Below are 13,002 nucleotides of genomic sequence, written 5' to 3'. Positions count from 1 at the left end.
TCTGGACCTTGACTATACCTTGACACACAAAAAATAATAATAATTGACTACACCCTGGATTAGGGTCTCTTTCCAGAAGCAGTTTCAACCATGTGGTTCTGTGGAGATTTGGTCTAGGCCAAGAGATTTGGTCTAGGCCAAAGCTAGGTCAGCAAGCTTGGCCATCTAACAATATTCACAGGAAAGAGGTATCAAGGAAAGTCTTATTTTCTGATGCAGGTGGTTCAAGCAGAGACCAAGTAAAGAAAATTTCAATCCACATTTCAATTTCAGACATGCAAGTTTTGGAAAAGTTACAACAAGAATGTAAAGATACGGGGTAGAACAGAAAGTGTTTTGTAACGTTATCTACAATAGTCATAATAAGTGGCCATTGCTACCCAATCAGGAAAAGACAAAATTAAAAAGCTGTTCCTCCTAACTGTAACTGGAGCATTAGATACCAGACTACAGTAATCCCGAAAGAAGGAGAGCAAGCAAGAAAAATCAGAATATACATTAAAAGATCAATCAGATTTTAAGACTATACTCACATGATTTATTTTCTTCAAAATCTCAATTTCTGTATTAACATTAAAAGCTGGATCCTATTTAAAAGATAACTGAAGTGTCAGATACAGCAAGCAGTAATACTGTTTATACAGAGACTTTTGCAGCAATGTACCTATGAAAACACAACATACATTTGCTCCATCCTAACAATTCAAAGGTGGCTACAATGTAAATAGCAGAGCTCATCAGAAAAAAAAAATCTGCTGAAAATTTCAACAAAAATGGAAAAAGAATTCCTTAACTTAAAATCTTCCATGGGAAATTTTGATGTATTTGACGAAAAAAACAAAAAAAAAATCTAATTTTGGCCCAAAACTAAAATAATTTTATTCTGAAATGCTGCCACAGTACCTCATGGGAGTACTAGTTCGGGTGCCTCAGGCTCCCATTCTCCTGTATGGCTGGGCTCCCTGATTAGACTACAATTTTCACAATGCAACACGGTCTCACCTCTTGGTACATCATGGGAGATGTAGTCCACTGAGTTCTTTTTTTGTATGTACCCCATAATCAAGGAGCCCTTAACAAGTAAATGACCAAGGTTTATACAAAGAAAAAAGTAACTATAAATTCAACAGAATCAAAGGAGCCTTTCAAGTGCTATAGGAAGAGATTAAAATCAGACAAGCAACTGTGGTAGGATGAGGGACAGAGAGGGAAGGGAGATGGTGTTTCAGTAAACGTGGTAGCTAACTGGCTATTCTTGTACCGGAGAAATGTTTCCAGAATAGCATAGCTGTACAAATCTTATTGTCAAAATGCAAATACATAGAGTATCTTCTTGGCTAGTAAAATAATAAGCACCTGGCAACATCAACAGGACAGAAAGGAAGGAAACTGACAGCTGTGGCTGGTCTGAGATGCACTGTGTTAGGGAGAGAGGGATGAAATAATTAGCCTGGAAGGACCTGCAGGCACAGAACTCTGGAAGTGGGATTTTTTTTTTTTTAAATCCCCCTCTTCTGATGCTTTCAGTATTTGGGCCTACCAGAGCAAGAGAGCCTTAGACCTGTGCATATTTCTTAGAACATTTATCATGGAGTTAACTGGAGCTTTTCTTGACTGTCTAAATAAGCTTTGATTTAAAATACTTTTGGATCTCAGGCTGTCCCTGGAAAAACTCACTATAGTCTGTCCCAACAAGAGGTGAAGGATCCTTCCATCTCAGAGGAGAGGTAACAAAAAGGAGTCTACATCGAGCCATATTAAACACCAAGACCATTTGGACTAGACTATTAATTAATCTTAATTGTTTAATACACTTAATTTATTACCAATACTGTGGTTTGTTTTAGTTTTTTAAATATACACAAAGCTTCACACATTACAAAAATACATCTGAATACAGAAAACTTTAAATTATAGCGATAAACATTTATAATGTTCACAAAGGAGTACCAAATACTTCAGAACCACTGCAAGATGGTCAAAAAATAGATAGGAGTACTTGTGGAACCTTAGAGACTAACAAATGTATTTGAGCATAAGCTTTCGTGGGCTACAGCCCACTTCATCGGATGCATGCAATGGAAAATACAGTAGGAAGATATATATATATACACAGAGAGAACATGAAACAATGGGTGTTACCATACACACTCTAACGAGAGTGATCAGTTAAGGTGAGCTATTACCAGTAGGAGAGAGAGAAACTTTTTCTAGTGGTAATCAAAATGGTCCATTTGCAGCAGTTGACAAGAAGTTGTGAGGAACTGGGCGGGGGGAGGGAGATAAGCATGGGGAAATAGTTTTACTTTGTGTAATGACCCATCCACTCCCAGTCTTTATTCAAGCCTAATTTAATGATGTCCATTTTGCAAATTAATTCCAATTCAACACTCTCTCGTTGGAGTCTGTTTTTGAAGTTTTTTTGTTGTAATATTGCGACTTCTAGTCAACTGCTGCAAATGGACCATTTTGATTACCACTACAAAAAGTTTCTCTCTCTCCTACTGGTAATAGCTCACTTTAACTGGTCACTCTCGTTAGAGTGTGTATGGTAACACCCATTGTTTCATGTTCGCTGTGTGTGTATAAATATATCTTCCTACTGTATTTTCCACTGCAATGAAGTGGGCTGTAGCCCACGAAAGCTTATGCTCAAATAAATGTGTTAGTCTCTAAGGTGCCGCAAGTACTCCTGTTCTTTTTGCGGATACAGGCTAACACGGCTGCTACTCTGAAAAAAATAGATACTTACTGCGTCTCTCACAGCGCTTGTTATAAATCTCCGTTTATTGATTATCTTTACAGCAACTTTGTTACACGTGGTCCTCTCAAATGCCAGTTTAACCTCTCCACAGGCACCACTAATATAAAAATGTAGTTATGTTAAAGCTTGCAAGCACTTTTCAATATGTGGGTGACAAATAAAAATAGATCAAACACAGAAGGTGTTTGGTACTTGATATTACATGTGATTAGAATGCTGCTGTCTTCTAACCCTTTGAATACAACAGACTGGGTGTGCAGTATTTAGACACATCAGTAGTAGGCACATTAGATTAGGATAGATGCTGGTAGCTACCAATGTTCTAATACAGAAATCAAATTACAACCAAAACTCCAAACTGAAAGCTATTAAGAGAATACTGAGGACAAGCACTGTTGGCATTTCAGCTGCACAAATTGCTAAAAACACAACAAACTCTCAAAACATATCCTTACGATTTTGACTTAAGCTCACAAAGTCCACCCAGCCCCCATTAATACAGCCCAGTGGCAAAAGGACATTAAAATACATGAAGTCCTGCATCACAAGGTTGCACAACTCTGAGCAACACATATAGCAACAAATTTATTTTTGATTATGAGATTATAGGAGGAAATCTGTACAAATCCACTCAGACTTCTGTTTTTACTTTGCTGCTCTTTTATGATCTACAAAGACTTTTGGGGGAAAATTCCACTTTAAAGACATTTTACATTAAAAATATCAGGTCACCATTTCTCTCTTTTTTGCTTGAGGACCCAAATAGTGATGTCCCACAAGGGGCTATACTCTGACCTTCAGTTCTTCCCCCTGCTTGCAACCATGGGATAGAGAAGGGATACTGATTCAGAAAGTAATACAACTGCGGGCAAACTATTTCAAACCTGATTTTCTGTTCCTAAAAAAAAAACGGTTACCTACCTTTCGTAACTGTTCTTCGAGATGTGTTGCTTATGTCCATTTCATTCTAGGTGTGTGCGCGCCCATGTGCGCGGTCGTTGGAGATTTTTGCCTTAGCAGTTTCCATAGAGCTGGCCATGGCACTCTCTGGAGTGCTGCGCTCATGATTGGTATAAAAGGCACTGCCGGCCCTACACCCTTTCAGTTCCTTATTGCTGACAACTCCAACAACTCCAGAGGGGCAGGAGGGCAGGTAAATGGACATGAGCAACACATCTCAAAGAACAACAGTTATGAAAAGGTGGGTAACCGTTTTTTCTTCTTTGAGTGCTTGCTCATGTCGATTCCATTCTAGATGACTCAAGCAGTATCAATGGAGGTGGGCTCGGAGTTCATGGTCTTGCAGCTTGAAGCACTGCTCTGACAAAGCCAGCATCATCCCGAGCTTGCTGAGTAAGCGCATAATGAGTTGCGAATGCGTGGATGGACGACCAGGTAGCAGCCCAACAGATTTCATGGATTGGCAATTGTGACAGGAAGGCTGCCGATGACGCCTGCACCCTAGTCAAGTGAGCCGTCACAATCGCTGGCATGAGCACCTTTGCCAACTCATAACAGTAGAGGATGCAAGCCGTGATCCATGACGATATTCTCTGGGCAGACACTGGGCAACCCTTCATCCTGTCTGCAACAGCAACAAACAACTGTGTTGACTTACGGAACAGCTTCGTTCTATCTATGTAGAAGGCCAACGCCCGTCTGATGTCTAGGGTATGCACCCTGCATTCATCATCCGTCGCATGAGGCTTGGGACAGAAGACTAGTAAGTAAATGTCTTGACCAGTATGAAACTGGGAAACAACCTTGGGCAGGAAAGCTGAGTGCGGGCACATCTGGACCTTGCCCTTGTAGAAGACCATATATGGCAGCCCTGAGGTGAGTGCCCTGATCTCGGATACCAGGCAGGCTGAAATTATAGTATCCAAGAAAGAAACCTTCCAGGAGGGAGCAGAAAGCCAAGGGTTTGAAGGGGGGACCCATGAGCATTGTCAGTACAAGATTCAGGTCCCAAAGGGGAACGGGGTCCCAGACATTCAGCTACAGGCGCTTCAGACCTTTCAAGAACTGTGCCATCATAGAATGGGTGAAGACCATCGTGCCTTGAAACAGAGGATGGAATGCCAAAATGGCTGCTAGGTGGACCTTGACTGAAGAGAGCGACAGGCCCTGGAGCTTAAGCTGCAGCAGATAGTCATGGATGTCCTGCAGCAGGACCTCTTCAGCTCAAATGTGCCTATCTGAGACCCAACACACAGACCGCTTCCACTTCACCATGTAGGTAGCCCTGGTGGAAGGTTTTCTGCTGCCCAACAGGACCTGGTGGACACTAGCAGAGCATGCCCGTTTGTCCAGACTTCACCACACAGTAGCCAAGCTGTCAAGTGCAGTGATCCTGGGACAGCAGGTCCAGCCGAAGAGACAGCTGCAGCGGGGTGGCTGCCGAAAGACTCCACGGCAGGCCACACCAGTGTTAGCGAGGCCACACTGGGGCTATGAGGATGGTGTTCGCTTTGTCTTGCTTCACCTTTAGCAGTACCTTGTGGATCAACCGTACTGGTGGGAAGGCGTACATCAGGGCCCCCAACTACGGAATCAAGAAGGTGTCTGACAGGGAGCCCTTGTCCCTGCCCTGCAGAGAACAGAACACGTGGCATTTTCTGTTCTGCCTGGACGTGAACAGGTCAACCTGGGGAGTCCCACACCGTGGAAGATTAGGCTGACCACCTCCGGATGGAGCAACCATTTGTGGCGAGACGAGAAGGTCCTGCTGAGGCAATCTGCCAAGACGTTCTTGGTTCGAGGCAGGTGGGTGGCTACTAGATGAATGGCATACCACACACAAAAGTCTCAGAGGCTGAGCACCTCTCGACACAGCGCCGAAGACCTGGCACCGCTCTGCCTGTTCATGTAATACATCACAGCAGTATGGTCCATGGACCTGCACCATCTTGCCTCTTAGGTGGGACAAGAAAGCCTGGCAGGCCAAGCGAACTGCTCTGAGCTCCCTGACATGGATGTGAAGGGCTACGTCATGTTGAAACCATCAGCCTTGGGTGCTGAGCTCGCCCAAGTGGGCTCCCCAGTCCAGATCCAATGCGTTTGAAACCAGGGTAAGCAACGGGGACAGGGTCGCAAAGGAAACTCCTTGCAGCACCGACTTAGTATCCAGCCACCACTCCAGGGACGAAAGGACGTGGTTCAGCACCCTGACCACTCGGCCCAGGGCACGCCTGCTGGGGGTATAGACCAAGACCAGCCACGCTTGCAGAGGCTGTAGATGAAGTCGAGCATGGCTGACCATGTGCATGCACGCGGCCATGTGGCCCATCAATTGCAGGCAGGCGTGGACCATGGTGAGCAGATGGCTCCTTACATGGGAGATGAGGTCCAACATGGCCTGAAAACATGTTTCCGGGAGAAAGGCCCTGGCCCATGTGCAGTCGAGAACCACTCCAATAAACTCTATGCCTTGAACTAGTGTTAATGTGGACTTTTCTGTGTTTATCAACAAGCCAAGGTTGTGTCATGTGGAACGAACCAGATCAAGGCTCCTCTGCACCTGCCTTTGAGGAGCCAGTCGTCAAAAATCTGGACCCCTCGACATCTCAGGTAAGCTGCCACTGGCACCATGCACTTCGTGAATACACTGGGTGCTGATTCTGAAGATAGGCCAAAGGGCAGCGCCGTGAACTGGAAATGGTGCTTCGCCACTATAAAACACAAGAAACGCCTGTGACCCAGGAATATGGAGACGTGAAAGTAAGTGTCCTTTAAGTCGAGAGTGGTGTACCAGTCTCCCGGATCCAAGGAGGGGATGGTGGAGGCTAGGGAGAGCATACAGAACTTCAACTTCTTGAGAGATTTGTTGAGGTTATGCAGGTGTAGGATGGGTCTTAGGCCCCCTTTTGCCTTCAGGATTAGGAAGTAACGAGTGTAGAGTCCTCTTCCTTCAATGTCCCAAGGAACCTCATCCACAGCCTCCAGGCACAGGAGCTTTTTGACCTCCTGAACAAGGAGTTGCTCATGAAAAGGGTCCCTGACGGGGGGGGGGAGGGAGGAGCAGCTGTGAATTGCAGGGTATAGCCCCAAGATATTATATCCAAGACCCTAATCCACAACCATGCCAAACAGTAGGGGCGTAGACAGTTGAGGAAGAGAAGGGAAGGATCCAGGTAGCTGACTGGGGCGTCACTCTTGAGTGCACCCTCAAAATGAGTGGAGCCCTGTGTGGATAAGCAAATGTGTATCCGCATCCATTCTGCGAGCCACAAAAATTATCTGCGGATATCTGCGGATTTGCAGGGCTCTACACTGGAGGCCGGGCTGTGGCTCCGAGGCATCTTCGCTAGAGCCCGGTCAGGGAGAGCCGCGTGGGCAGCTGTGGGAATAGAGTCCAGCAGAGGGCAACGAAAATGATCAGGGGGCTGGGGCACATTACTTTTGTGGAGAGACTGAGGGAACTGGGCTTATTTAGTCTGCAAAAGAGTGAGGGGAGGGGGTTGATAGCTGCTTTCAACTACCTGAATGGGGGTTCCAAAGAGGATGGATCTAGACTGTTCTCAGTGGTGGTAGATGACAGAACAAGGAGCAATGGTCTCAAGTTGCAGTGGGGGAGGTCTAGGTTGGATATTAGGAAACAATGTTTCACTAGGAGGGAGGTGAAGCACTGGAATGCGTTACCTAGGAAGGTGGTGGAATCTCCATCCTTAGAGGTTTTTAAGGTCAGGTTTGACAAAGTGCTGGCTGGGATGATTTAGTTGGGAATTGGTCCTGCTTTGAGCAGGGGGCTGGGCTAGATACCTCCTGAGGTCCCTTCCGACCCTGATATGATTCTATGACACAGCCAGAGGCTGCTCTGAGCCCCATCCCTCCACACACTGCAGGCATGTGGAGGGTTCGCCATGACTCCCTGGCTGGGCTCCATGCTGGCCTGGCCGGGGAGGGGAGAGACCTGTGGACCTGCCGGGGCCTGCTCGGGCCCTGCACCCAGAGCCGGTGGAGGGTCCACTGTGGCTCCCCACAGCTGCCTGCATGGCTCTTACCGTGGCCAGGCTGCAGCTCCAAGCTGCCTCCCTCCCCAGCCGGAGCCGGGTCCAGGAGAGTCATGCTGGAAACTGTGAGGAGCCGCGGCAGACCCTCCACCTGCCTTGGGTGGGGGGCCCGAGCAGCCCTCCGCCCAGTATCCCTGCCCAGGGCAGGTGGAGGATCTGTGCTGCAGTTCCCAACAGCTGCCCGCCCAGCTCTCACCATCAGAGCCCTGCGTAGATACAAAATTTGTATCTGCATCCGCACTGCTACACGCAGAAATGGTCCACAGATATCCACATCTGCGGATATAAAGCGGATACCCGCGGATTTGCAGGGCTCCTAAAATGAGCACTTTTGGCCCCCTACGTGTTTGGCGGGCCCAGATTATGCAGGTGAGGGGGAGGAAGACGGGCATCAACGATGGCGGCAGGGGCAGCCAGAAGGGCTTACAAGCAGACTGCAGCATGTGCATGCCCAACGAGCAAAGGGTGGCTCTAGTATCCTTCAATCCATGCAGCCTGATATCCATCTGCTCGGAGGAGAGACCAACCCTGTCAAAAGGCTGAATCAAGGTCTGCATCTCCTGGGAGAGGCCCGCTGTTTGGAGCCAGGAGTTGCGCTGCATAACCACCACCGACATGACCACTCGAGTCGCCAAATCTGCCTCATCGCAGTCCATTTTCAGGGTGTATTTGGCCACCGCGGTGCCCTCCTCCACCAGAGTGCTGAACTCCTGGGCCAAACCCTGCAGGAGCAATTCCTGGAACTTTTTGAGGCTGTCCCAGAGATTAAAATTATATCTGCCCAACAGTACTTGATGATTTGCCACCCAAAATTGTAAGCTGGTAGTCGAATAAATGTTTCTCCCAAAGAGATCAAGCTTTTTGGCCTCTTTGTTCTTGGGAGTCGAGTCTTTTTAGCCCCTAACTACTACTAACAACTACACGTAACAACTACTTAACTAACACTATACATAAACTATTTGCAAAAGGCCCTAAGGCACAAAGTTTGTAGGAGAAAAAAAACACTAACTCTTGCTAAGCAAGAAAGGCGCTCCGACTAACTACCCCGGGTGGTAAGAAGGAACTGAGAAGGCGTAGGACTGGCAATGCCTGATATACCGCTGCATGAATGCAGCACTCCAAAAGGTGCCACAATTGGCCCTATGGACACCACTAAGGCAAAAATTTCCGACGACCACACATGCACCTAGAATGGAATCGACATGAGCAAATGAAAAAAAAAATGAATAATTGGAGATATCCCATCTCCTAGAACTGGAAGGGACCTTGAAAGGTCATTGAGTCCAGCCCCCTGCCTTCACTAGCAGGACCAAGTACTGATTTTTGCCCCAGATCCCTAAGTGGCCCTCTTAAGGATTGAGCTCACAACCCTGGGTTTAGCAGGCCAGTGCTCAAACCACTGAGCTATCCTTCCCCATGCTCCAAGAAGAACTGTGAGTACTCAATCATAAATCTGAGTTTCACAATTAAAAGTATGTTTTAAACCCAAGTCAGTTAGAAGCATAAGGCCCAAACCTGGCTGTTTTAAGGAAAATAGGTCTACCTGTATGCCATAATTCAGAGTTCCAGCTTTAACTGTTCTCATCATTCAGAGCTGAAAGCAGCAAACGGGCAGCTATAATCCCAGCAATCCGAGGAGCCCGTACTCTGATGGCCCAGCAGTGGAATAAGAGATGTCAAAACCATATAGATTGGGAATGAATGAACAAATCTGCTAAACTTCAGATTTACCGCCAGTGCTGTTAGCTACCTATTAACAAAGAAATATAATACCTTCTATTTCACCGTTGGACATTCAGAATAGAAAGACTTATTTTACAGACAGCACTAGGAACTTACTTTCAGGGGGACCATATTTCAAATAGGCAGTAACTAACCACTTACAAGACAGGCAACTGAAAAGAGGACTTTGCATTAAGGAGTAAAAATTCTTTGAAGTGAAAAATTAATTTGTCCTATTAACACCTCAAAAAAAAATCATATGAGGAAGAACACTACAGAAAGTAAACTACTGTCCATCACTGATGCTAAAATTTTTCCAATACTCTCTGCAAAACAAACTTCTTCAACAAGGCCTTCAAATCCTACCTCCTCCTTTTAACAGCTTTATATGCATGTACAAGTGCTCCCTGTAAAGCAGAAGGAAACTACAGTGAAGGACAGATTTAAAAAAAAAAAAATCAAAACCACCTCAGTTACCACATTATCTGACTGCTGCAGCTTGTCATCAGTTTCTCCCCACACACATATAAAGCCACTGTTTGCCCATTTCCCTCATACACTGATCTTAATGTAAACACTGCAGGACACAAGTCCACACCCATATTCTCTCCTGCACAGAGACACTCCCTGAGCTGAGTGCATTAGGGAGCAAGTTACACCTCCTTGATTCTCACAGTATATTAATAATTGATTAGAAAGTCAGAGGGACCATTGTGATCACATGGTCTGACCCCCTGTATAATTGTATTGGCATCCAGCTGCATAAGCACCAGCATTGATCTACTGATCTAAGTTAGCATAGCCTCTGGATGCTCTAACTGGCTATGATCTCTTCTAATGAAAAATAAACAAGTTGTGAATTGACATAATTCAGGTGTGCTCCACTCAACTCCGGCCCATTTTGCCAGGCCATGGTGGGGCTGCTGACAAAGGAGACACTTACACTGATTTATGCCAGGTAAAAACTGCCCTACACCGAGAGAATTCTCAGCTAGCCAGTTAAGGCCAGATTTTCACCTAAGTGGTAATAAGTGGCTGGAGTAGGACGAGAGAACCTGGACCTTCGTCTTTTATTCGTCTGAAAAGCACCATGTTTTTGTTTGTATTACCATAGTGCCTAGGATGGTATTATTGAAACAGTACTAAAATAATAGCAAATAGTTAATACTAGTTACAGTTCAAACATCATCCACACAAAACTAAAGGAAAATAAGTCCTAAGTATTTTAGTAAGTATGGTGCTTACCTTCCCAAAGTCTTTGACATGATATATTTCTCTCTCAATTCTCTGGGATACCCTGACTGATCATCCACCATAAGATCAGAAAATACAAACGCTGGGAAGATGAGTGGAGATAATTTTTTGTTACTAACTCCAAAGACTTTGTTACAAGGAGTAACTACTATTCCTAAATGTTAATATTCAACAACTAAGAGAGTGCTGTACATTAGAAGTAAACATAACTGAAACAAAAAATTATATTAAAAAACGATTACCTACGTTTTTGAAACTGTTGTTCTTTAAGATGTGCCGCACATGTACATTCCACCGTAGATGCATGCATGCCCCACGCACAGATGTTGGAGATTTTTGTCCCTCAGTGGCACCAGTCAGAGTTGCTGGAGAGCCCTCTGTTGCCACACGCTACTGTATGCTGGTATAAAAGGGCAGAGCCACTCCAACCCCTCTCAGTTCCTTCATACTGGACAGACTCCAATATGGAATGGATATATGCAACCCATCTCAAAGAACAACAGTGACAGAAGAGTAGGTAATATTTTTTTAATTGAGTGATTGCACATGTCCATTCCACTGTAGGTAACACAAGCCAACAGGCATGGAGGTGGGTTCAGAGTCTACCTGAACAGAGAGTGTAAGACCATCCATCCAAAACTGACATTGTCTCTGGACTGACAAGAAATGGCATAATGAGAAGTAAAAGTGTGGACTGAAGACCCCGCTGCTTTACAAATGTCTACATTCTGCACTTGCATCAAGAAAGCTGCAGAAGGTGCCTGCACTCTGGTAGAATGCGCCAATACTCAAGCTGGAGGGACTGTATTAGCCAGCGGGTAGCATAAAAAAAAAATACATGAAGAGATCCAAGATGAGATTTTCTGAGAGGAAACTGGTTAGCCCTTAGCTCTGTTTGCAACTGCTACAAACCACTGCATAGAGGATCTGTTACCCGAAACTGGGCCAGCTAGTAAGCTTAGGGAGGACTAATGACCCACCAGAGTTTGGCAGAAAGCATCACTTTTATTATACTGATAGCTAAGCTCAAAAGCAGGCGGGGGGGGGGGGGTCACACTCACACTTGCCTACTCACGCTCCAATGCTGACCATGTGGAATTTTATTTTTTTCAGGAATTTGTTCAACTTTCTTAGGTCTAAAATAGGCCTGAGACACTTTTTATCTAGTACATCAGGAAGTAGCAGGAATAGAAACCCTTATCCCTGAGGTTCAACAGTACTTCCTCTAGGACCTCCGCCTGAAGAAGAGATTGGACACCCTGTTGAAGGGCAATCTCATGAGAGTGGTCCCTGAAGAGGGTGGGTAGGGGAGAAGAACTGAACTGGATGGCATACCGCAGTTCTACCATGCTTTCAGACTGGTAGGTCTTACTTATGTGAGCCCAAGCACTTAGGAAGTGGGATAAGCGATTAGTAACAAACAATGAGGAACAGATGGGGCTATGGTGACAGGTTCACTGTCCTTGACAAACCCATCCAAATGACTGTTTGGATGAGGCAGCTGGATTGGATAAGCCCACTGATGATGAAGAGGAGAGCGGTGGAGGGCATCTCTTATAACTTCTGTCCTTTTTCCTTAGTGGATCATGGGATTGGGGAGCAAACCCCTGCTCTCTGTATAGCTACTGTGGGCGACACTGCTTTCTTTTTGCTGATGGGGTATAGACGCCAAGAGATTGAGTGTTGCCCTGGAATCCTTAAGGTTATGAAGCCTGTTGTCCGTTTTCTCCGAAAAGCTGGAGGGACCTTCGAAAGGACAGAGGTAGCCCAGACAACTGCAACCATGAACACCTTCTCACAGCAACAGCCAACACCATGGTTCAAGCAGCTGAGTCTGTGCTATCCCAACTGTCCTGCAGGGCAGTCCTAGCGACCAGGTTACTCTCTTCAGCCATTACTGCAAACTCTTGTCTACAGTCCTCAAGTAGTTTGTCTTTAAATTTCATCATTATCTCCCGGAGGGCGAAGTCATGTTGACTCAGGAGAGTTTGTTGATTTGCAATCCTGAGTTGCAGGCTTCCTGAGGAATAAAATTTGTGACCAACAGATCCAGCTTCTTTGAGGCTTTGCTTTTTGGCACAGAAGCTTTTTGTCCCTCTCTATCCTGCTCATTGGCAGCTGCCACAAGAGAACACGGAGTGGGGATGAGAGTAAAAATGTTCATACCCCTTACAGGAGACAAAGCACCTCCTCTCAGCTCATTTTGCTGTGAGGTCCCAGGAGCAGGGGGCCTGCCTAAGGGCCTTGACT

The 13,002-nt window shown here is 45.7% G+C and overlaps 1 protein-coding gene across 14 annotated transcripts in view; it reads right to left on the bottom strand.

The window, feature by feature from the left end:
* Nucleotides 1–13,002, bottom strand: part of CHEK2 (checkpoint kinase 2) — a 43,104-nt gene that overhangs the window by 15,233 nt on the left and 14,869 nt on the right. For all 14 annotated transcript variants that reach the window (XM_044990141.1, XM_044990137.1, XM_044990144.1 and 11 more), the window contains 3 exons: nucleotides 10,744–10,834; nucleotides 2,753–2,861; nucleotides 534–587 (listed from right to left, as the gene is read on the bottom strand). In XM_044990141.1, coding sequence (XP_044846076.1) covers nucleotides 534–587; nucleotides 2,753–2,861; nucleotides 10,744–10,834 — 254 coding nt within the window. The remainder of the gene's footprint in view (nucleotides 1–533; nucleotides 588–2,752; nucleotides 2,862–10,743; nucleotides 10,835–13,002) is intronic.

Source organism: Mauremys mutica, chromosome 16 (genome assembly GCF_020497125.1).
Source record: "Mauremys mutica isolate MM-2020 ecotype Southern chromosome 16, ASM2049712v1, whole genome shotgun sequence".
Lineage (NCBI taxonomy): Eukaryota > Metazoa > Chordata > Testudines > Geoemydidae > Mauremys > Mauremys mutica.
Note: the sequence above shows the minus strand (reverse complement) of the source record. Positions and strands in the feature narration are given on the sequence as shown.